The sequence below is a fragment of the Dipodomys merriami genome, unplaced genomic scaffold (genome assembly GCF_024711535.1).
Source record: "Dipodomys merriami isolate MVZ:Mamm:240054 unplaced genomic scaffold, mDipMer1.0.p SCAF_29, whole genome shotgun sequence".
Taxonomy (NCBI): Eukaryota; Metazoa; Chordata; class Mammalia; order Rodentia; family Heteromyidae; genus Dipodomys; species Dipodomys merriami.
The window spans coordinates 16,203,471-16,228,141 of record NW_027204381.1 but is presented as its reverse complement, the minus strand read 5'-3'; the positions used below and the strand labels follow the sequence as shown (position 1 = coordinate 16,228,141).

Sequence of the window (24,671 nt, the reverse complement as noted above, 5' to 3'; positions counted from 1 at the left end):
AGGGAAGGCTGTACTCACGAGAAGGCGGCCTTGCCCTCCTCCATGTCCTTGCCCTTGGCCCCAGGTCCGGCCTTTCCGCACAGGTTGACGGCAATGCACATGAGCAGACCACACTTGTTCAGGAAGTAGCAGGTAATGTCCACCACGACCAGGAGCAGGACAAAGATGACGATGAGGATGCCCACGATGGCCCCGGTGCTCAGGCCTGAGGTGGGGCTGCCGTTGGCTTAAGAGGGGGAAAGAGATGGCTGGTGGTTAACAGACTGAGAGAAGAGTTTTCTGACCCTGTGATCTACTGCCCTTGGGGTTAGGGAGGGCCTAGAGCCTAAAGCCATGGCACGCATGCTCAGTGGCACCTTCTTGCTGGCCTCCGTGTGTTTGCTGTGGAGACAACAGCATCTCTACCTCTTCCAGAGGGGAGAAATGGCTGCCTCGGTTCACCTAGGAGACAGCAGTATGTGAAGATGTAAGCTGGGATTTGGGAGTCATGTCTCCAATCACCCACTCAGCCTTCCTGAGTTCTGGGAGCAGGCTGAGCGCAGCCACACAACATCTGGGGATATTGGATGCGGACAAGGTGATTGGGCACTGTGATATGTGTCTGGTACCTGAGCAAAACGCTTTACTTTCAGGCAGGTAATGGTGGCCGGTTTCAGGCTGTGAGGGGAGGGGCAGGGTCCCTAATGGCTGCAAATGGTATTTCCAGGGTTGCCTGGAGCTAGCAAGGATGTCAGGGCCAATGGGATGGGTGCCTTAGTCTCCTCTTCCCCTTTTGCAAGTAACTCTAGCAAACCCCCCGCCCCCACCCCAGAGCAACCCCAGGGCTCACAGCTCATCCCCGCCACCGCCCAGCAAGCTGAATGAAGTCACATGACTCTAGAGATGTGGCGTCTCCCCAGGCCTGATGGGTAAGGTGAAAGATGTCTGGGAATACTCACCGTCTAGGAGCTAGGCAAGCTTGCATCAGACTTCAGGGAAACCAGCAGACCCACGTGACGCTACACACTCACACACAGCCATTCCCACACACGCACCCTGGCGGACACATTCCCAGCAGTATCCAGCTGCCAGTCTGGTGGGATCACTCTGAACGACTCAGCTTCTGTGTCTAGCTCCCTGGTGTTCACCTACAGTCCCGAATGCTATCACAGAAGGACCCAGGCTCGGCTCCCTGCAGGGCTGTGATTGACATCAGTTGACCAAGATGTACCCGCTGACCCTTGGTGACTGCCAGCAGTGTCTGAGAGGCAAGGTAAGGCAAGGGGCGATGGTGTGGGATACACGATCCCATGCAGAACTCTGCCTATATGTCAGCGTGGAAGCAATGAGCCCCATCTAAAATATAGGCACTGCTGGTTAGTTTTTCTTCTGGAAAGACTTGAGTCCACAATTGCAAGAAGGCAGGAAGGAAGGAAGCAAGCAAGCAACAAGGAAGGAAGGGAGGAAGCAAGCAAGCAAGCAAGCTTCCTGTACTCTCGGGGTCTCCTGAGGTTACCCAAGATCTCAGGAATTGAGTAAAGAACTATGGGCAATACAACCTGGGGCTTGGTGCCATCTGACCCCAAACTCAGCTTCCTATGCTTTATGGGCTGGGCCCAGCATCCCGCCATTCATGCATCAGACAGATAATGGGAGCGCTATGTGACCCATAGTAACCAGCACTATAGATGGGGCATATAATCAGCACTATAGCCACTATGTTTCCCCTCCCTCCCTCTCTCCCTTCTTTCCTTCCTCCCTCTCTCCTTCTCTTGCTGAGAATTGAGCACTTTAAGGCAGGTGCTCTACCACTGAGCTCCACCTGCAGCCCCTTTCTCTCTCCCTTTCTCCATGGGCCAGCCAGCCTGGGCTGCAGTCTTCGTACTTGTGCTTCACTGGAGGTGAAAGCTGCACACCACTGGGCCCAGCCAGTGTGCTTCCCTGAAGGTGAGATAGCAGGCATGCAGCCAGCGATGACTGAGATGGACTCTTATGCTGGCTGGCCTCAACACAAGATTCCTCCATCTCTGCCTCTTGAATAGCTAGGATCACAGACTTGAGTCACCATGCCTAGGTTCATTCACTCCTTCCTTCTTTTCCCTCCCCCCCCATTTCTTCTTTCCTTCTTCCCTTCCTCCCTCCCTCCCTCCCTTTTAAGGTCTTACTATGTAGCCCAGACTGGCCTTGAACTCATGGTCTTCTTGCTTCAACCTCCCAAATGCTGGGATTACATGTATGTACTGCCAAACCCCACCACTGTTATTTTCTCATACAGCCTGTGCTCCTGGAGGAAAATGCTCTGCCTGTTCCAGGGATCCTTGTGCAACCACTGAACAACTTTCCCAGTGGCTGTGACTCTTGGCTGGTCCACTTCAAACCCCAGTTCTGGTTACGAGCTACTGGCCTACAAACCACACAGGACCACTCGCAACCTACTACTCTGGCTGCCATGGGGCCTGAGTTGGAGCGCATCAATGGTTTAAGTCTCTTTGGGACCTTGGATTGCTTTTCAGAGTTTTCCTCCTCAGGCTCCCTAGCGGGTCCTATTCAACTCTGTATGGAGGACCTCACCCTGTGCCCTCAGGCAGGCTCACAACTAGCAGAGGACTGGCTACCTCATCTCTGGGTATAACCAGAAGGTCAGCTGCTCACTTCAGCTGTCAGCTAGAGTGGGTCATTCTCCTCAGCAGCCTGCTAATGCAGAGGTGCTTCTGGTTTGGTTATATGAGAAGGAAGCGCCAATCTGCTTCCTCTTGGCCCTCACCGCTGCAAGAACAAAGCACACAGGCTTTCTAGATCCTTAGGAGAAGCCAGAGTGGCTTTCTTGAATGAATTGGGCATCTTAGCCTTGTATTTTCTATTCTAGTGGCTTAAAGCCACGAGAGTGTCCAGACATTAGTACCTGGTTGGTGTGTGTTTGTACTTTCTGGAGGAGTTGAAAGTGGTTTTGAGTGTGAGTGTGTATGTGAATGTGTATGTGTGTGTGTGTGTGTGTGTGTGTGTGTGTGTGTGTGTGTGCACCTGTGCATTTGCACTCAATGGCACTAAGTCTGAGACTTTTACATAGACTCATCTATGGCCGAGCCTGTTCTTAAAAAGGAGAAATAAGTCAGGCACTGGTGGCTCACCCTGTAATCCTAGCTACTCAGCAGGCTGAGATATAAGAATTGCAGTTTGAGTTCAGCCTGGGCAGAAAAGTCCCTGTAAGACTCTTATCTCTAACTGACCACTCAAAAACTGGAAATGGTGTTGTAGCTCAAAGTGGAAGAGCACTAGCCTTGAGCAAAAGAGCTCAGGGTCAGTGCTTAGAACCTGAGTCCAAGCCCCGCCAACTGACAAAAAATTAAAAAAATAAAACAAAATAAAGGGGGCTGGTGGCTCACACCTGTCATCCTAGCTACTCAGGAGGCTGAGATCTGAGGATTCCGTTCAGAGCCAGCCCGGGCAGGAAAGTCTGTGGGATTCTTATGTCCAATACACCACCAGAAAACTGGAAGTGGCACTGTGGCTCAAGTGGTAGAGCACTCGCCTTGAGCTGAAGAGCTGAGGGACAGTGCCCAGGCCCAGAGTTCAAACCCCATGACTGACAAAAATTAAATAAATGAATAAATAAATATAAATAAAAAATAAAAAAAGAGAAGTGAAGCCCTGAGAGCTGGTGGAGGCGTGAGGACACAGCGCTGGCTCAGTTTCTGCTCTGGGCTCAGCAGATGTAGTTGGGAGGCTGCCCTGGTTCTGGGCGCACTGAAGAGGAGGAGCACAAGGGTGAAAGACTGTATGTGCAGTGACACCAATGAAGAGTACAGCAGTGGTCTCTCCTTCCATTTGATATACAGTCCACAGACGCTCTGGCTGAATGTTCTGTGGCTTCTGCCCAGCCCTCTAATTGAATTCAAGGTTACTACCACCAATCAGGAGTTCCAAACCTTCTGTGTTTCGCCTTCTGAGCATACCAGCCAATCCCGTCCCAGGGCCGATTGACTGACTGGAAAACTTCCTTCCTGATGAGACCCCCATCAGAGGCCCTCGGGCCTCAGACTTCATACTGCCTTGGAGAAGTCTCCCCCGATCTCTTTTTCACTACCACCTACTACTTTCTATTCATTCTAATCATGTCTAGCCTTTCCCTAGCAGGTGTCCTGTCTCATTTCTCCAGCATTCAAGATAACCTTGATTCAAAGATAATTGTTCACAGAATATCTGTTGTACAATTGAATATTGTGTTAAGCCTGCTTCTAAATATTTACAGGTGTGTCATAAGGAAGTAAACGTAGCTTTGTCCCACTCAGTAGATGCTAATTATGGGGATGAGGGAAGATTGCAACTTCACACGAGAAAGGGCGAACCACCTGCTAATCAAAACAGAGCCGTGGTGGATGAGCTCCCTGATGGAGGCATTCAAGCAAAGGTGAGACAACCCTGGGTGGAGATGTTGTAATGTTTGGGATCCCAATGTGGTACCCAGCAGGGCATTCTGTTTAGGATGTCTGCAAGTCTTCTTCAACCACAAGTGCCCGCTATTCCAAGTCTGTAACTGTGCACATGGAACAGATTCCCTAAGCCACTCTCTCTAGTATACACTGAGAAAGACTTTTTTCCTGGAGGACAGAAACACTTGGTCTAGTTCATCTTTAATCACTAATTCTTGTGATTTTTATTTTTGCTTTAAAAACCCAATGCCTTGACTCACTCTGGTGGAGTTCTTGGGGGTACTCAGATTCTGGGGCTCCATATTTCTCTGGAATTATAATCCTTGGGATGAGGCTCAGGAATCAGGGATGGAACAAGTACCCAAGCTGATACAGAGGAGGTCCACGATTCCTCTCCTGTATCACAGTGAACCACAGCAGATTTTAGGATCCATTGCCAAGCTAAAGCTGTGCAGCCACGACTGATAACCGGACTGGGCCTATGGGACTGAACAGATCCAGAGAAAGCAGACTTTCCCGAAGGAAGAGGGCCACCATGCTAAGAATTGAGACTCCCAACTCAAACTGGAAGGAAAATGCTGCCTACATCCACAACAAGAAGTGGTAAACAAAGACGGGCCATGTTCACTTCCTTCTTGGTAGCATTCTAGGATTGTTTACTCAAGGAATGCTGGAGGGGTAAACGTTTTCCCCACATTTCATATAACAGTTCATAAAAGTTTTTTTTTTAAACCCCAAGTTTGTGGAGAGGCTCTGTTACTGCATTTGCCACCATGATTTCCCTAACTTTCTTGCATATCCTACATGCAATGACTTCTTGGGAACAGTCCCTTTACAGCCTCTGATGTCAGAGCTGCCCAGAGCAGGGAGACTACTACAAGGCTGAGGCCATTGGTCTTTGTAGTTACCATCTTGGGAGAAGTTGGCATTCAAAAGAAAACAGGCTTGCTCCAAGACTGAGACCCACAGATACCTAACTTATACTTTTGAATGAGAATACAGGCCTCACACTTTACCAAAGTCCTGATGGGCCCAAGCCATTGTGTCCATGAGACCTAGGTGCGGGAGTTCCTCCCTCTCTGCCCCCTCCCTCTCCTCTGACTCTCAGATTTTCAGAATGGTTCATTTAGGTAGGGGTCTAGTTCATTCACAAATCCCTTATACATCTGTTTATGTCATCCCCAAACCGGCTACCACTGATGGTTGGTCTTAGGAGCTTGTGCAAGGTGTCTTAAGTGTGATTCCAATCAGAATGCAACTTTCCCAACAGACACTTCTCTCAGTTTCAGCCTCTGACAGGAGTAGTCTAGGTGGCTGTGTAACTGGAAGGCTTTGCTCCAGAGCGATGTATCTGGTGGCTCAGAATGTGTCACTGTCCCCAGAGTGACCACCTCCCCACTTCTGCAAAAGCATAACCCTCTCTCCCTGCTTGCTAAGAATTCCAAGGTAGCCAAGACCCATGGTGCTTCTTAGGAGAACCAGGAAAGCCTAGAGCGCCCCCACGAGGAAGGGAAAAATAAATCTCCATTGGCCAGAACTCCAGTCTCAGGCTACAAATGTGAGGCCCAGTGTGAATGTTTCTCCAGGTAACTGGCTATTGGGTTGATGCGGGGTGAAGGAAAAGGCCTTTTGACACTGTGTTGGGCACACATGGAGCAAACAGAAATCAGAACACACGAATGGCGAGTTCACACAAACCGTTATATCCTTTAATAATGCGAAGGTGTAAACTTCATAAAGGCCTCGCTGATTATCTACACAACATGGTTAACATTCTTATTAGTAGAAAAAAACGTGATCCAAACCTGCTGTATAAATATTCCAAAAGTGAGCAGAGAGCCCCCACGGGCGGGTTGTGTGTGTGTGTGGCACTGATGCAGGGCACAGAGGCAGGAGGCTGAGGAGGCTCTCTGAGAGTTCCTCTCCTAAGGACTCCTGGCGGGACCTCAAGAGTCTGGTGTGCTCAGGTGGGCGTGGACACTGTCTGCCAAGGGGTGGACCACTGTAAGCTACAAGCAAAAGGTCTGAATGGATTGGTTGCAACGACCCTCCACAAATGCACTGCTCTGCTGTGCTGGTGGGAAAAGGCCCAGGCTTCAGAGGAGAGGGTTCTGCCTATCTGAGCTGTTGAGCAGCATGGATGCTCTCTCTATAACTGAACCCTGGATCTATCACCAGCAGGTACCAAGAGGTGGCTGAGGGCTGCCTGGCCCTGGGTTGTGCTGAGGGCATCAGGGCGGTGTCTAGATCTCTCATGTAGGAATAGATCTTCAAAGGTCCTTTTAGGAATAGTAACACTGTGGATGGACCTGGGATCAGGCTGAGGTAGAAGCCTGGGCTGGCTTCCCATAGGATGATGAAGGCAAGTGGCTTCTAACCAATCGGAATGGCCAGGGGATGATGAGGGCCTCTTTTGCCTTCACGGCCGTTTTCCATAACTCATCTATAATTCTCACTCCAGGTTTCTGTTCTCTACAGCTTTACCCTGTGTCTAAGAACTATTTCGGGAAGAGGCCCAGGGCTCCATTGCTGAGGTTCTGGCCTGGGCAGATGGCACTGTCTGCCTGAGCTAGTGAGCAGTATGGAGTCTCTATACTGACCGCTGGAGGCACCAGCGGATGCCAACAGGTGGTCTTTGACCAGAGAACCACAGTGTGGGGTTATTTCAAGGCTAGTTTTGAAGGCTAATTTTTGAACATTAAAGAAAAAAAAAAAGCAACAGAAAAAAATATACAAAAAGAACCTAAAGAGAATGTAAATCCAACTTCTGTGGAAATGGTCAGAGAAGAGACAGGGAGAATGACAGGTGACCGCAGTGCGGGAGATTTTATCCCATCGAAGGTCCATCCCACGACAGGGCAGGACCCAGCCCTGCGTTTCCTTCCCCAATAGCAGACAGGGGTACTTCGCTTTTCACGAGACTTTGAGATGTATCAACAAACCAGGACACCAATAGGGAAGACAAGCTAGGGCACGGTGGAAGTGCCCACAGTCTCCACCTGAATTTATTGATACGGTGGCTTTGAGCACTCTGGTAGGGGCCCGACCTTCCGCGGGTACAGCTGCGAGCATGTTTGGGGAAAGTAGAAATCTCTCGTCTCATTCACAGTGGGTGCTTCCAACCTGTCCTACACACTATGCTTATAGCCACGGTGCAGGTCATGGCTGGTCAACAACCCCAGGAACCCAGAGACTCTCCCCTTACCCATCGGTGTGACAAGCTTCTGGGAAGCAGTGGAGTCACACATCTGGGAAATAAACACCTTTCAAAGCTGACATGTGTGGGACATATAACGGCTTTGCCCTGTTCACAGAGGTGATAGAACTGGCATTCTAGAACATTCATCAGTCCCCCCCTCAGACTTTATCTAACAGTATCCAATTGTTTGTCCCCCAGTGCATGGGCCACAGGGGCATTCGATTGGCCCATCCTATCAGCAGAGTGCTCCATGGATCACCACATCTAGATCTTCCAACATGGGTAAGCAAAATCAGTTACTTCCTGGGGGTGGAGGAGAGGTAATGGGTTAGAATGAGATGGGCTGTGTTGATCTCAATAATCTGAGACAAGCTTTCCAAGGCCTTAGAATTCTCCTTCTGCTCTATTTTAGATATGAACCAAAAAATGCAGTAAGTAGCAGATATGTAAAAACTTCTCTGTAAACCTAGTATGATGCTTTTTTTAAAAAAAAAAGTGATAAAGAAAGAGTGCTCAGATTCTTCCCTCTCTCTTTTTTTGCTGCTGTTGTTAACTGCTCTGACAAAGGGGCAGACTCCTTATCAAGTGGCACAGGAGGGTCTGTGGAGGGCAGAAATGTCAGGAGGTAAAGCTTTTTCCCAATGCAAAACTTTCCTCTTCCACACTGAACGCGGCTTGCTCAGAGGCTATGGCCAAGCTACAGTGGCTCTGACAAGGTTCTTCCAAAGGGAGGGGAGGGGCACCGGTCATTTCCATAGGATCTGGGGGGCTTTGAAGCAAACGGAATCCTCCCGTTCAAGTTCCTAACAGAGCAAAAGAAGAGTCACTGCGGAGAAAAGCAAGGAGACAAACGTGTAGGACGCAGAGGTGCCTCCCAAAGTGGCTGCATGGTCAAGCAATGGGGTGGGGGGGGGTCCCCACAGAGAGTGTAGTTGGTTGAAAAATAGACGTGGCAGTGGGGATGTCCCAAGTGACGTCCAAGATGACAGGTATGACGACAGACACAGGAAGGGGTCAGGGTCGGGGAGAAGAAAAGAGAAGGCAGAGACAGAAACAGAGGAAAAAAAAATAGATAAAAAGAAAAAAAAATTAGGTCCAATATAGAAAACACAAGAATCCAAGGTTAATGCAACTTAGTAAATTAAACCAACCAAAGATTAGAGGAGAACTCATTGCAGTATCAACATTATCATAGGCCAGGTCAGAAGCTCAGCAATGCCAAAAGCAGCATAGCGGGGTTAATTTGGGGGTTAAAGGGCCAGCGAGCGAATGAAGTTAAAGTGACAGAACAAGAACTTCCACAGTAGAATGCTAAGGGTTTGATTAGGAGAATGTTACCTTCTTCTAAGGTCAAGCCTCTTAGGTGCGGTCAATGAGTGTAGTTCTTCTAGCGTCTAGTGGGTTTTTGGCTGGCAGTATTGGTAGAGATGCAGTGGGTGATTCAACTGTGTGTAGCCCTGTGCCCGGCCCAGGGTGGCCTCTGCAGACCACATCTGATCTTCTTTCCTACTACGCCCCTCCCTCAGCCCCCATCATGCTTTGCATGAAGCCTGCCCACTTCTCCTACCACTCAGCTCACCACAGACTCCAAGCACAGTGCACATCTTGTAACGCAAACCAAGTTTTATTCTCCAGTCCCAGTACAAGGGTCAGGAAGGCCCAGCCAAGCACGGGAAAAGACATCAAACTCTTAACACCTGCGCCCTACGTCATGAAGCCCTCACAAAGTTGAACAGCCCCCAGCCTTCTCTGGCTTACGTGGGAGCTTGGATGTTTCCCAAGGATGCAGGAAGACCAGGTCTTCCTCTTCTTTTTAGCTCTGACACCCAAACTCTAGAAGTTCACATTTGCTGGCAGTACCCAGCCTGGGAACCCGGCTTACCCAAAGACTTGCTCATCCATTATCACCCCAGGGAACAACTGTGACAAATGCTCACACCAGCCTCACCCTGCCATATCTCCTACGTGGCCCTAAGGCAAGATGGATTTGACATACTCATTGTCCTGTCCATTTCACAGCAAAACACACCAGAGCACCCAAAGAAAGAAGGGGAAGAAGAAAACCAGGGCCACCTCTCTTCAGACTTCCTTTTAATCCAGGGAGAGAACCATTTCAGGTGATCACCTCCAGGTTACCTTGCCTTTAGACATGCCCACCCCATCATGCACTAAGGGGCCTTAACCACAACGCATTGGATACTTCTATAGTTTCAAACTCACCTGCCAATTTGCTGGTGCTGGCGGCCCCCACATGTCTCCCAGCCATTCACACACAAACAATCATCATCGAGAGTCATACACTGGTCTCTCTCTTTGTGACAGAGACCTTTCTTGGCCTGTCTCCCTGCCCCCTCCCCACCCCCTAGCCCCAGGAAGAGCAATTGTGTCAATTGAGCCAAGAGGTTGGCAAGCTCTATACACACAGCAGGCATGATGGGAGCTGTTCAGGGCTATCTTCCTATACCTTTGGCCTTGGCAGACTATATGGGCCCACATCTATGCCCACATCGCCTGTCTACAGTTGGTATTCAGCTGGCCTGGAGAAAGCACAGGCATGGCAGAAGAGCTCTGTCTTCTTGGAGGGGATCTGGCCAATGAGGACATGTGTCCACCGTACAAGGACAGGGCATGTTGGACCAGAAATCAGGACTCTCACTTTAGTCTCAAGTGAACTCAAGTCAGCTCTGATTCCCTAGAGACAGATATGTCACCTGTCAGGACAAATGCTGATGCCACAGTCTAACAGACTTCCATTGATGGTGTTTTCTAGATGCTAGCTAGTCTACCTGTTCATTTCAAGAGGTTCAATTTATTCTCTGTTTTTCATGTCTGTCACTCACTGGACACTGTCTCTTCCTTCTCTTGGGGTCACCAAAGAGAAGAGAGTTGGACCATGGCTGTGCAGTTAAAGCAAGCATCAGATAGGAGGCATATGAAAAAAAGATACTAGGTCCTGGTATGGGATGCAGCTAGCAGATAAAGTCTCATTAGGCTCCTTCCTCAACCTGTGTTTGAGGCAAGGCATTTTCCATCTAAGGAGGCTTATAAACTGGTTAGCATTCAGCCGTTCACGGCTGAATGAGACAGGACCCTCTCCCCAGGATGCTTGGCTTAGCTCTCCTGGGGCTGGTCAAGCACATCTCAACCCACTGCACAGAGAGCTACAAGGCAAAACTAAGCTTGGCATGGGCAACCAGTCATGAGGACGGCTGTAAGCAAGCGATTGTCAGGGCTGTTCAGGCGCATTAGGAGTGCAGCACGTGTGCATTAATTCAAAGCAGGACACTACAGAAAGCAGAGGGAGCGAGGTGTACCTGGGATGGCCGTGGGCTGTGCCGAGGTCCTGAACACAAAGTGAGCCGCCTTGGATTTTCCTTGCTGGTTCTCGGCCACCACATAGACTTCATACTCAGCATTCCATTCGAGGGCCTTGAGCATGATGTGGTCACTGCCAGAGGGGAGCCGGATCTCTGGTTTCCATTCGGAGGAGAGCTTCTGGGAAAAATTGGCAGGAAGGACAGGAGACACCAGAGAGCTTTAATAAACAATCTTGGCAGGATTGGCTACTACGAGAGTAAAAAATAATGACTGGTGTTAGGGCTGGGATGGTAGCTCATGCCTATAACCCTAACGACTTGGGAGGCAGAGATCAGGAAGGCTAGGAGGGCAGCCTGAGCCAATATAGGCTCCATTTCTACCAACACGCTGGGAAGGGTGGTGTGCATCCGACACCCTAGCTAGGCTTGCAGCTGGTTCAGGTGGGCCCAGGAGGAAAACACAGGACCCTATCTGAAAAATAGCCTAAAGCAAAACAAAAAAATAGAGGCCTGGAGAATAGGTATCAAGTGATATAATACCTGTGTAGGAACACCAAGACTCTGAGTACAAACTTCAGTATTGCTAAGCAGGAGGACAAAAAAGCAAATAAAACACACAAAACAACCCCAAGCCGAAACAAATAATGATGCAAAAACCACAAAATCAGGAAGCAAGTACAGGGCCTGGGAATTCATTTTTACTGAGCCTGAGAAGTCTTAAGGATCACACAGATCAGGAGGCGAGGTTTGCCATGTTCTTAAAGGATTGCATTCTGGGATGCACAAGGATTTCCTAGAAGACTCATGTTTCTGGTCATATTTCATAATGCTGCCCCCATTCCGGTGTGTACCTCACCTTCGGACAGGTGAATGCTGCATAGATTCCAGCTTTACCACAAATAGGCGCTGTCATTTATTGAGCACCTACGGCGTGTCAGGCGCTTGCCCTGTGGAAGTTTGTCCCCACACATTTTCTCGCTGAGTCCCAGCCACAAGTCTAGAGGGGGCGGTGAAGCTCCTATTAAACTTGATGGCGGGGATGTAACGGCCAGGCTGGGTGGCTTTCCAAAGTCACCTCAGAAGTCAAGAACACAGCCTGAAGCTGTCTTCTTCACTTTCTGTAGCAAGTGCTCAGCAAATGTATACAAATATTCCATGACATGCGGTCTGGTGGCTAGAGCCTGCAGCTGGACAGATGAGGCTTTGCTGTCAGACTCAACCCTGTGGGATGTTCAGAAGGCCCAGAGGAGTGCCTCATTCAGCCTAGCAAGCACTGCCCAGGGCAGAATGAGAGGCACAAAGCTAGAGTTCTGGGAGCCCCCTTTCTTCTCATCCTATGCTCTTTCCAGTTATAGCCTACACATATGTCAGGAAGTCTGTACTGAAGGGGAGATTACAAAGCTGTTGCTAGGCAACTGCATCTCAATTAAAGAAGTGGGAGAAGATTCAGATTTCCCGAGGAATCTTCAGATAGTTTCACAACTGCATAGCTCACAGCTGTATAATCTGACACTCTCTCTCTCTCACTCTCTCTCTCTCTGTATGCTTGTTTTGTGGCTTAAATTGAGGTCCATGCATTCCTGCTTAGCTTGCTTGCTCCAGGCTGGTGCTCTACCATTCAAACCATACCTCCATGTTGGCTTTTCTTTTGTCAGCTATGGGGCTTGAACTCAGAGCATGGGCACTGTCCCTGAGCTCTTTTGCACAAGGCTAGCATGCTACCAACTTTGAGGCACAGCACTACTTCTGGTTTCCTGGTGGTTGATTAGAGATAAGAGCCTCAGGGATGTTCCTGCCCTGGCTGGTTTTGAACTGTGATCCTCAGATCTCAGCTTTCTGTGTAGGATTACAGGCAGGTGTGAGCCACTGGTGGCCAGCTTAGCTTGTTTTGTTTTTTTAAATTGATTAATAGAGATGGAATTTCACAGACTTTGCTGCCCAGTTTGGCTCTTGATCTTGACCCTCTAGATCTCAGAGTCTTTGGTAGGTAGGATTACTGTGGCATGCCACGTGGGTTCCTGGCTCCCTCTGACTTTTTCAGAAATGATATGCCCAAGGTACATGCTGGGCAAGAAAGAGGTCTGACAAATGTTTACTAAATAACATGCTGCTCCATGGAAGACATGGAAGACTAGGCTCAGCAATCACCCTAGGCCTTGGGCCTGGGCCCTGGGCTGAGGCTGGATGAACAGTTACCTTACAGCAAAGGGGCCCTATCACTGCAAGATAATTAGTTCAAAACTTCAAAATGGGACTTAGGGATGTGAGTGTGCATGCTGACGGGGGAAATGCGGGCAAGACAATTGTGGTTTCCTAAAATCTAAAACAAAAATAAGGTTTGTGTATAATCACTACAAAGCCCTGTTTGAATCTGAACTAAGAAATTGAGCTGCCTGTCTTTGCTCTCCTTTCTGTCTTCCCAAGCAAACATCGTTACAGAAGAGACAACCAGACAATAAAGCAAGCACTCAATAAAGTAAGCATTCTGTTGTATCATACATATTAATATATGATAATATTTAGCAAACATTAAGCGTTGAGGTGAAAGAGAGAAGAGTGTAAGTTGTTGGGATATAAAATATCTCAGCATTATCCCCCCCCCCCCATTGTCTTTTTTTAGCGCAGCCGCTGTAAGCCATTCAGGCGATCTGACAGAGGAGATATTTCCAGCTGGAGCTGGCATCTTTAGCAGTAATTAGTTTCCATTTATAGAGGCTCCCAAGTGTCAGGTACATTTCAGGTTCCTTGCATATATTAAAACGAGTCTTTAGAGCAACTTGGTGAGTTATTCTATCCCCATTTTACAGATGGGGAAATGGAGGTCTGCAGGTATGGAGTGGTCTATTGAGGTGTAGATGCTGGAACTGGATGCTATGCCTGGTTGGTTATAAGACCCAGGCTCTTCTAACCAGGCCACATTAGCCTAATAATGGCCAGAGGCATTTCACTCTCTCATTCCTTTGATTCCAGCAAGGCCTGGATGCAAGGCCACCTGCCCAGTCCTGCATCCTTCCCTGAGGTGAGGAGACACCTGTCTTTCAGTGATACCTCTGAGCTAGGCCTCAGGGAACTCAGCTGATGCTTTCCCTCTTAAACCAGCTGACTTAGAGATAAAATGAGAATACCAACTGGGTTGACTGAGAACCTACTTGTGCCCGCTGGCTCTACGCCTTAGACTCTATAAGGACTCTGTGCTGGACTACTTTTTGCAGAAGCTCCATCAGTTAAAAACTACATGTCACTTCCAGAGGGGTAGACAGGGAGGGAGTAAGCCAGCTTGCAGACAATAAACAAACAATAACAACCCCCCCAAATTTATTTGGGTTTGATGAAGAAGGCAAAAACCGCTCTCTAGCTCATTATCTCCTAGTGGTAAGAAGCCCTAGCAACAAGATTATCTGCAATGGACGGACACTGTTTCTAAACCTCCCAGTAACAACTGGCTTGCGGTTGTGGATGTCCAAGTATCATGCTAAAACTAAAACAAAAAAAAAAACAATGGAGAAAGGGGTTCTATTGGGAGGTTGAGGCAGAGAGCTGGGTAGAAGGGAGGAAAGCAACTAGAAGGATAGGCGTAGATCCAAGCTCAATGCCAGCACAAGTAGACTGGTTGAGGTAGAGAGGCAAAGTACAGGTGAGGAAACAGATACTGTGTTAAAATTTGAAGGCTGCTTGGGCAGGGAAAAAGCTCAGGCTCTTCAGTCAAGCCTGGATTCAAACTCAGGCTCACCCCACTGAGTAGAGACTGCCAATCACTGATTACCATAGTTGCTTCATCTATCGAATGGCGTTAATGATAAGACACCCCCCCATGGGGGTCTCTGTATAAAGAAGATGCCTTCAGACAGAGCCTTCCCTGCAAGCTACGCTTGATCAAAATGAGCAGTTATTCAACAGTCGTGTGCCATTTTCACAAAAGTACTTGATCATGGACAAATGGCTGTGTAGAAAGGTTCAAGCAGAAGGCAAACCAATCATGGTGTGGGTTTGGTACCACTTCACTTTGAAAAGTTTTTCAAGGGCAGGGGGAGGAGTTGGGGAGGGAAGGGATGCTAGGGGATAAACAAAGGAGGAGGTAACAATGCTCGATAGGAAATGTACTCATTACCTTACTCATGTAAGTGTAACCCTTCTGCACAGTATTTTTACAATAAAAACATATAAAAATAAAAAAAGTTTTCAACCAGTTTGCCTCATTTGTAATAATTAGTATAAGTGTTGGATAGTTCTAGCAGGGGACCACAATAGCTCAATAGTTATGCATATATGGCCATAATGATGCGAATGGAACTGAAATAAGAAATAACGAAACAAGTGGTTTACAAATGGTCTCAGCGTGGACAAAGTTTAACAGCTACAGGTTAGTTTTGGGATTCAAAATCCTGACCAAGGCCTCCATATTGCCTGTAAGACAGACATCAGGTGTTAGTGCGAGGGTGGGTCTGGAGAAGGAGGCCACTTACCGCTCGGTACTTGACGAGGTAGTGCCTGATGGGAGAGCCACCATCGTCCTGCTTGATCAGGTTCACCTTTATGGAGTTCCCGTCCTCGCCCATCTGCCCTTCGAGCTTTGGTGCACTGGGTTCCCCTGAAACAGCCAGCAGACTCAATGTGACATTTGGGAATAGAATGAAGATGGGGTGCAGTGATGGGGTGGGGGCTTCTCTTTCAGAAATTCACATGGTTTAAACAAAAATAAAGCAGTAAGCATAAAATGCTGAACTCTACCTAGCTGCCTTAGTCTTATCTTCTCCCTCTTTCTCTGGTTAGAAAAGACTTGTCTCTCTTCTTCACTGGTACTTGTGTTTTCTTTCAGCTGCTCTCAAACTACAGATTTGATTTTTAGAACTCTGACATATCCTGCCCGACAGCCTAACGTATGAGGAAAATATTCTAAGTGTTTGAGTGGAAATCCTACATCCAGGAAATTATTATTATTATTATTAATTATTATTTTCCTTAAAATATCAGTTTTCCCTGAATCCATCATTCACTTCCAAGGCCCTAGGGCCCAACCCAATAGGAATGAATGATACTGCTTTCTTCCAACTAGCTTTGCATGAATTAAGTTTTACTGCTTAGATTATAAAAATAAGTTTCCAGCGGTGGTTAAATAAAGCACAACTTGCCACAGGCAAGTTTCCTATGAGCACACTGCATTTATGGCTCAACTGAGTGAGTGAGTGGTAATCCGTGGTACTTGGATTTATTAAAGCCATGATCATCAGGGTTCTTATTTTTTGTGAGAGGAGAGGGAACAAATGGCCTGGGCATGGCTCAACAGAAATCAGTTGAGGTTGCTCTTTATCTGAGGTATACACTTGCTTAGGCTTTAGCATTGTGAGATCCAAGCTGGGGAAGGAGGATGAACTGGTGCTGGACAAATTAACCGAGGCTGGGCTGGTTCTTCGGTCAGACACTGGTTTAATTTAAGAGACACTCTGCTATCAGTATGTGTAGAAAGCAAGGAAGTAGGAGACTATCTGATAGCAAGAGTTAAAATTAACTTGGCATGTGGGAATCTTGGATTTCCTGGAAGAGGCCACCTCTGCTCATTTACTTCCCGTTCTCAAAACACTCAAGGAGGGTAGAGGACAATGGACTTCTGGGTGGTCACCATGGTGTGTGCTCTGGAAAACAGAACCACAGATGGGTGACGGGAGAGCCAGGAAGAAGCTGGCCATCTATCCACTGGCCTAATCACTCCATTCCACAACCCAGCCATGAACGATGTAAAGGCCTGGGTGCCCTATAGAGTTACCTTGGGATCCTCTTCCTTTGACACAAGCAGAACAAGAGAGAGGGAGCTAATAGAGCTCTACTCCTAAGCCCCTAGCACCGGCCACATTCATAGAGGACCTGGAGTTGGTTAGAAACACAGATAACGAGTTATCTGCGTGAACATTTAGTTTTAAGAAATAGTGGCAACAGGAACATATAAAAGCTGAATCAGGCAGGACCTGCTGAAGGGGATTCAGGAAAAGCCACGTTTCTGATCTGTTTTCTACAACCTGTCATCAAAGGAAAATAAAAACAGAATATAGAGACAAGGCGAAGACTTGGCCTGTTTGGTTAAGCCTCTATCTAGCTACTGATCCCAAGTGTTCTATGGTAAACATTCAGGCTTTTGGTTTAGACATGTCAACATCTGGAGGCTTTTCAAAATCCTCTGGACTCTTCTGAGTCTTGGACAGTGATTCAGTTACATCAGCTGAGCTATGAATGTCCAGTGAGAAAAAAAAAGTCCAAGTGCAGTTTATTGTAGAGTAAGGCAGGAACTCTGGGTGTGTGCAGCAATGCTAAGCAAGTGGAAGGAGAAGCCACAGTGGAGCTGGGTAAATTCTATTTTCAGACTGACTTGGGGCCAACAACTCATCCCAGCCAAAAGCATCACCGGAAGTTCAACATCCTGTGAGATCTTCCTTAGTCCCAGGTAAAATTAGACAAGGGTGGCCCTAAGATGGATGGAAAGGGACATTAGTCATGGTGGACATTAGTCATGGTAACCTTCTGCCCTGAGAATCCCAGTGTACTTTGGGTGGTCTACCTGCTTAAGGAAGGAAAGGATGGGGTTTACCAGACAGTGCTGGTGGCCTTTCCAACATCCCCACCAGCCAAGGACCACATTCAAGAATGGGAGACTCCAGAGATGTGCCTGCAGCTGCTGCTCTACTGCACCGTCTTTACTGCTTCCTTTTGGAATGGAGCAATGGGGGTTTCGAAGGCTAAATCACTACCCCCGAATGCCCGAATTCCTCTGAACTCTGCAGCGTGGGAGGTGTGATGCAAAGCGGGAGTACTGGATTAGACAATCTGCAAGAACCCCTTCCGGCCCCATTGTCATGGGCCACAGCGATATGGCTTCACTAGAATGAACTGGCAGTGGTATCCTGGCTATTTTCTCTGACATCACAGAAGACCGAACACACACAACAGGTATGTGACCTTCGGCCAATGTTAGGGAGATGCATCCTTTCTCTAAGGCACAAAGTCATCAACTTTTTGCTTTCTAATTTTAACAACATTTCTCTAAAAAAGAGTTCTATCTTTGAAATAAGACTTTTAAGTCTCTTTAAAGACATAGGAACAAAAATCTCTCTGGAAAATCCCTATAGGCCCAACAGCCCTGAGGAAGATACTCTCTCATCTTTGGATTTGGTTTAGAAAAATTAGAATTGGAAGTACACACACACACACACACACACACACACACACACACACACACACACACACACACACACACACACCCCACCCTAAAAACTGTACTATAGTTCTATAAACTTACCATATTGAGAACATTATAATTTGTTATTTCAGCTGAGAGAATACCATATTACTCTGACATGTATTCTTTTCTCATAGAATTTAGAGCATTTTATATCATACATACTATACAGGCAAACCAATACTGACCTGGTGGCTCACGCCTGTAATCCTAGCTACTCAGGAGGCTGAGATCTGAGGATCGCGGTTCAAAGCCAGCCCGGGCAGGCAGGAGAGACCGTGAGACTCCTATCTCCAATAAACCACCAGAAAACCGGAAGTGGCGCTGTAGCTCAAGTGGTAGAGAGCTCACCTTGAGCTGAAGAGCTGAGGGACAGAGCCCAGGCCCAGGGTTCAAGCCCCACAACCAACCAAAAAATAAATAAATAAATAAAAATAAAAATAAAAAAATAAAAAAATACTGAGGCCTTGAGACAGGAAAAAAAAATAACCTTTCTTATGATGGTGTTCCTACAGGAATGCCATTTTCAACTAACATCACAGAGATTTTTGATCAACTTTCTAGCTCTGTAATTTGCTACACATATATTCTAAGATTCAGCAAGAGTAGTTTTTCAACCATTTGTTTCTCTCTTCTTTCCACAGTCTGCTGCTTGCTCTTATAAATAGGACTATAAATAAGGTTAAGAATCTTTCCTAATCTTCCTGTATCAAGCCATGCCTGACAAATGAGGGACCATGGGAGAAGCAATGGGACCTGGGTATTCAAGAGGCTCATTGCTTAATTGAACACATTAGTAGAGAAAATTATTTATAGGGTCCCGAGGTTCTGAGATGGCTGTTAGGATTGAAATCATTATGGGTAATTTCAGCAAAACCAATATTGTAATTATTTGTAAATTCTGGTCTGCCATAGAGAATCTCAAGGTTCTGGGGTGGCAGCTGGGATTGAAATCATTATGGGTAATTTCAGCAAAACCAATATTGTAATTATTTGTAAATTCTGGTTTGCAATTCAGCAGCAATAGGCAGGTTGCCACAAGAAGACCCCTGGGGTTAATCATATCCTTTGAGTTTTGCTTCAATTATGACTCAGTATTCCCCTCCACCCCAAATATTTTCTGTGAAGATGAAAGCAGCAATACCTCAAAAATAGTCCTTGCCAATCAACAAATATGGAAGACTTGGCAGTTTGTGTATTTTCTAGCACCATGTAAATCATGAGTGAAAGGGGGGAGAAAGAATACATACATAGGCAAACCTTATTAATTCCTTTGTAGGAATGTATTAATTGAAATGCATATTTCAAACAATACAGATTATAAGAATCTTCCTTTGTAATGTTTGGGCTTTTGTGACCTTAAATCTAAGTCTGTTTCATGCCCTTCCTCTCATCAGCTAGAGACCCGGAGTTGTAAATACTATAGAATAGATGAATCCCACAACAACAACAACAAAAATGATAGCAAGTCCAGGGTTGTGGGAAGTATTTATGGACCCGCTGTGTTTCACTCAAAACAGCCAAAGCACTAATGGTGAGCTGAATATTTTGCATGAAATTCCAAGGTGCCAAGCAGCCTGGTCTGAAAACATTTCCATCTCTTTGCTCATCTCCTCTTTCTTCTCTCCTATAGGGATCTATGCAAAGTTCGGGTGTAAACCAGTGATGGATGCAGGGCTTGGATGAAAGATCTATTTTTCACTACCAAATAGCAGTGTGAGGCATTAAAATAGTGATCATTTCATTTATCCTAACTCCTGTCTCCTTTATAAGCAATCTGAGCCTTGTCTATACTTTTTTATTTACTTTTAAAAGAAAGTCCAATCTGTGTGATTTAGTTATTCAGATATGAAGCCTATTCCATTTTTTCCCCCAACTCAGAAACATTATAATTCCATCAAGAGGTTATTGACGGCTCTTTAGGGGGATCAGCAAATTGCCTTAGGGAATCATGATTTAAAACTATTAGGCCACTAATTCTCCTTCCTGAAAGAGAGCTCTTAGCTCTAGATGTCAAACAAATGAATGTAATATGATCTATGTCACATACATTCCTTCAAAGTCTCCCTGGCGCCTCTTTTGGTTATCTCCATGGCTTTCTCACAGTTCCAAAGAATGTTAACGATGGGTATTAATTTGCCCAGCATTATTTCTCTCCAAACCTTAGGAGTTACATATTCTCTTTCTTTTCTTTCCAGGATGTGCTTGTTCTCAAGTGACTCAACTCTTTTCCATTGAAGTCTCTGGCTCCGGGAAATTCTAGGATACCGAATGTATAGATGCAGGTAATGCCCTAGGTTTTTACAGAGAATGGATGCCCAGGTCTCTGGGACCCAGCTCACTAGGCACTTGGTTCATCCATCCTTTTTAGTCCTTAGGAATTATGAATGCATGTGTTGAGAATGGGGTGGCCAAGAACAGCACAAATTAATCAGCAACAAATGAACTCTGACAGCCTCGACCACACACACACAAAAATCCATTCCTTTCTCATGGGTGTCATGAAAATACCAACAGATTAATTGATCAATTATCTTTGTTTCATCATCCTAAAAAGAAAATATGACCATGAAGGTATGGATTTTGGTTATGGGGACCACTTAGGCTGAGGAAGGTATGACAGTATTAACTATCACCAACAATTAACTTGGCTTCTACCTCTGAGGCCACGGGGCGGGGGGAGGGGGGAGTGGAGGCAAGGCTTCAACACTGTTTCATGGCTATTAGATTCGTTATTAAGAAGAATGAGACTCCTGGGATGTTTCTACGCTCATACTGATAACCCCAAGGGAACTGGCAATTTCCAAAGCCAGCAGTGACCCTTGATCTTTGCCCATAGGACTTGGGCTGATACCATCACTGACTCCTACTACAGACCCCTTCTTGCTAAATCCCTACCCTGAGAGCTGTCAGTACAGGAAATCCTTAGAAATAAAGGCAATTAGAGCAAAAACCCTGCTGGAAAGTCTGTTTCCACTCTCCAGAGCCCATGCCCATCCAGACACACAGCTGCAAAAAAACAAAGTCTATATCCATATACATATAAATATAAAATCGATAAAAGAGGGCATGGAAAGGGTAATTAGTGATGTTTTTCAGTCTAAGAAGGAAGAGTGGGTGTTAAGAGTTTAGTTCATCGGAATCAGCATTTCCTAGTACAGACCAGTGTCAGTAGCTAAAGGAAAAAAAAAGATCATTATGAATGGGGTGGGGTAGGAACCATGCTCAACATGCAGCACTGGTAAGAGGGGGACAGGGGTGGGGGTTTTCATGACACACATGCTGATGGGGGGAGATGGGAAGTCCCATTTACAGAAGAGTCCTCAGGAGCTGACACACAAAACCGGGGCTCTGTGAAGTCAATGGAAGCCATGCAGGTACCCAAGATTCAATACATATTCACACAGAGACTACTTTAGCTAGCAGCAGTAAACTAGCTCTTGCCATGCTAATCTACCCTCTGCTCTGCAGGCCCAGGAGCCAGGTGACCAGAGAGAATGGTGGTGTCCCTGTTCTAACCTCCTTCTTTGTTCAGGGTTGTTATTGGGATCAGTAAATATTCACCCAGCTGAACTGAAAAGTAGATGGAACATCTGACCCACATGAAGGCTGATCCCAGGCAATGTGGGGCAGATAGACAGAGGGACATTAGATTTAATCAATTGCTGGATGTGCTACCGACTGACTGTGTCTTTTAGCTCATTGAACCCTTTCAGCCTCAGGTTCAATTCACTTTAACAACCATGGAGAAGAAGATGTTAACTCAACTCGATTTCCCTCTCCTGTAAACCTCATTTGCTCTGGCTCCTCCATTTTCTAAAAAATTGTTATTAAAGGCCCTTTCCTCGGCTGGTGACTGAAGTCTTCTGCCTATGCGTTATAGATGGGCAGGACAGGATTCACTACAGATGAAAAAGGGGAGTGGTGAGGGATGAACAGAGTTTTGGAAGTCCATGGGGTATTGAGTGAATCTTTATTTATTTATTTACTACTGGACAACCAGTAATTGACAGCCAAGATCAGCCCAAAGGTGTAATCCTAGGGCAACTACGGGAAACATCTCCCAACATCTGTTGGCTTGTTTCCATGTCTTAGAGAAGTCTCTTCAGGAGCACACAAATTTCTATCTTGCTAATGCTGTGCTTTGTTTCATTCTTAATTGTAGCAATGCACAGAACTGGCCAAATTGTTTCTTAAAAAAACAAAATTAATAAATGAAATAAGTTTTAAAATTCAACATCCTGCTCACACTTTAAGAAATATAAAACCACCACATATTTAAGGTGAGATTTGAGTTTAGCAGATCTAAAACTTGCACAATTCTCTTCTCTAAGATCAAGATAAGATTTTTTTTTTGTCGGTCACGGGCCTGAACTCTGGGCCTGGATGCTGTCCCTGAGCTCTTCAGCTCAAGGCTAGCGCTCTACCACTTGAGCCATAGCACCACTTCCGGCTTTTTCTGCTTATGTGGTGTTGAGGAATTGAACCCAGGGCTGCATGCATGCAAGGCAAGCACTCTACCACTGAGCCACCTTCCCAGCCCTAAGATAAAATAATTTTAAAAGGATATGTGAGAATCATTATTGTGGATTGTATCACATTAGATTTTTTAAAATTTTATTTAAAATGTATTTAATTACAGAGGTGTTACAGTTACATGAATAAGGCAACGAGTACATTTCTTGTTTTGTGCTGGTCTTGGGGCCTGAACTAGAACCTGGGCACTGTCCCTGAGCTTTTTTTGCTTAAGGCTAATTCCCTTCCACTTGAGCCACAGCTCTACTTCTGGCCTTTTTGGTGATTAATTGGAGATAAAGAGTCTCATGGATTTTCTTACTTTGGCTGCCTTCAAACTTCTATCTTAGATCTCGGCCACCTGAGTAGCTGAGATTATAGGAGTGAGCCACTAGCACCTAGCGAGATATTGTCCTGTTTGGGGGAATATTCCCACTTTTGTTTTCTACAATGTCAAAACCAGACAGCTCCTTTTTGGAAATGAGAGCATCTCCTTTGCAAATCTGGGAGTCTGGCTGTAAATGGGACTAAATTAACGTGCAGTTGCCATACCTACAAAAAAAAAAGGGGAAGTCTTTGTGACAGGCAATGGGAGGCGAAGAGAGGGGAAACACACAGGCTAACACACGTGAGGCGCATGACCATGACATGGAACAGACTAGGAACAAAGAACATGCAAGACAAGCATTGATGGTTTTGTCTGTGTGGATGTCGCCCAATCAGTTCTGAGAGAAGTGGGACCCCGGCATGCACGGGCACACTGGGTGGTTATTGGGGTTAGTTCTGTTTTTGTGATCAGTGCAGCCTGTGTGTGTCTCAGGGTATGATGCCAAGTACAACTTTCCAGTTAGGAGCGAATGGAATGTGTATGATTCCCAGGGCAGGTTCTAGAATAGGTGTTTGATTTTAGTGAGAGAAGCCATGAGTAGAGAGAGGCCTCCTTCTTCTCTCTCTCGATGGTACGCGAGAGATGTTTGAACAAGGTTGTGACAGGCACAATATTAACTAATTATTTTGTCACTGCTTTGTGCTTAATTAGACTATAATTTCATTTCCTCTGCTACAAGGGTCAATCACGATTCTTGATTACTCTGAAATTCCAGTCATGGTAATTGCCAAGTGACTTCTGCTTGATTTGTGCCCCCACTGCCTGGATGAGGCTCCCTCTTGAAGAGTGGCACCTTATAAGCAATCACAGCCACGCAGCTCTTAGCTAAATTCTTATTTCCGAGAAAGTCTTCAATTTGCATGAATTTTGTGATGTGCTTTCATTGGTTCAATACAAATACCTTTGCCAGGGATATCATTCTTTCTGTAGCATTTCCATCGCTTACATGTTCGTGGAATGGTGACCCATTTTTAGGACCACTGTGGTTTTAGAGAGCTATTTGGGCATAAAGATAAACAACTGCCATAAGGCTTATTTGTTTTTCATAACTCTCTGGGGAAAATTCAGGTTTATAGACCATGCGGTGGCGAATGTGGCTTTATGGTAGAGAGCAGTGGGTGTGACCAGTTGTCTTGGAAACAAAGGGCTGTCATGTCATCCAATGGCCACGTCAAAGTTGTATGAAACGGTGAATTCTGGATGTGAATTGAGAATAAGAGGAAATCTCTCCAATGGCTTCACTTTGAATATTGGAAAGAGAGAGAAATGAGTGAGCCCTGGGTGCCAGGTTATGGTCCCAGGCTTACTTCACTTATCAGAACAAAGAATTTTACCTTCTGTTCACCAGCGTGGACGACATCATCAGCACCATGCAAGCCACATGACAAAGTCACATGATACGCACGCACATGATTGGTTGAAAGGAAAGTGGAGGAGGTCACATGGAAAATACAAAAAAATTAAAAACTGATGTAAACAATGAGCAGGGAGAAAAAATCAACAACAAAATCACAGACTAAATAAAAGGAGAAATCAAATTAAATTAGCAGCATATATAGGAAACACATTGGGAGGACAGTAAAAAAAAAAATCCCGGAAATTGAATAATAAATCAAGA

At 46.1% G+C, this 24,671-nt stretch overlaps 1 protein-coding gene across 18 annotated transcripts in view; it reads right to left on the bottom strand.

Moving 5' to 3' along the window:
* The window catches only part of Ncam1 (neural cell adhesion molecule 1), a 251,628-nt gene that overhangs the window by 7,734 nt on the left and 219,223 nt on the right, over positions 1-24,671 (bottom strand). For 8 of the 18 annotated variants that reach the window (XM_070038453.1, XM_070038457.1, XM_070038455.1 and 5 more), the window contains 3 exons: positions 15,389-15,513; positions 10,923-11,100; positions 19-226 (listed from right to left, as the gene is read on the bottom strand). In XM_070038453.1, coding sequence (XP_069894554.1) covers positions 19-226; positions 10,923-11,100; positions 15,389-15,513 — 511 coding nt within the window. Of the gene's footprint in view, positions 1-18; positions 227-6,089; positions 8,492-10,922; positions 11,104-15,388; positions 15,514-24,671 lie in introns of those variants that run through there. The other 10 variants (XM_070038460.1, XM_070038454.1, XM_070038456.1 and 7 more) reach the window with 2 other exon arrangements.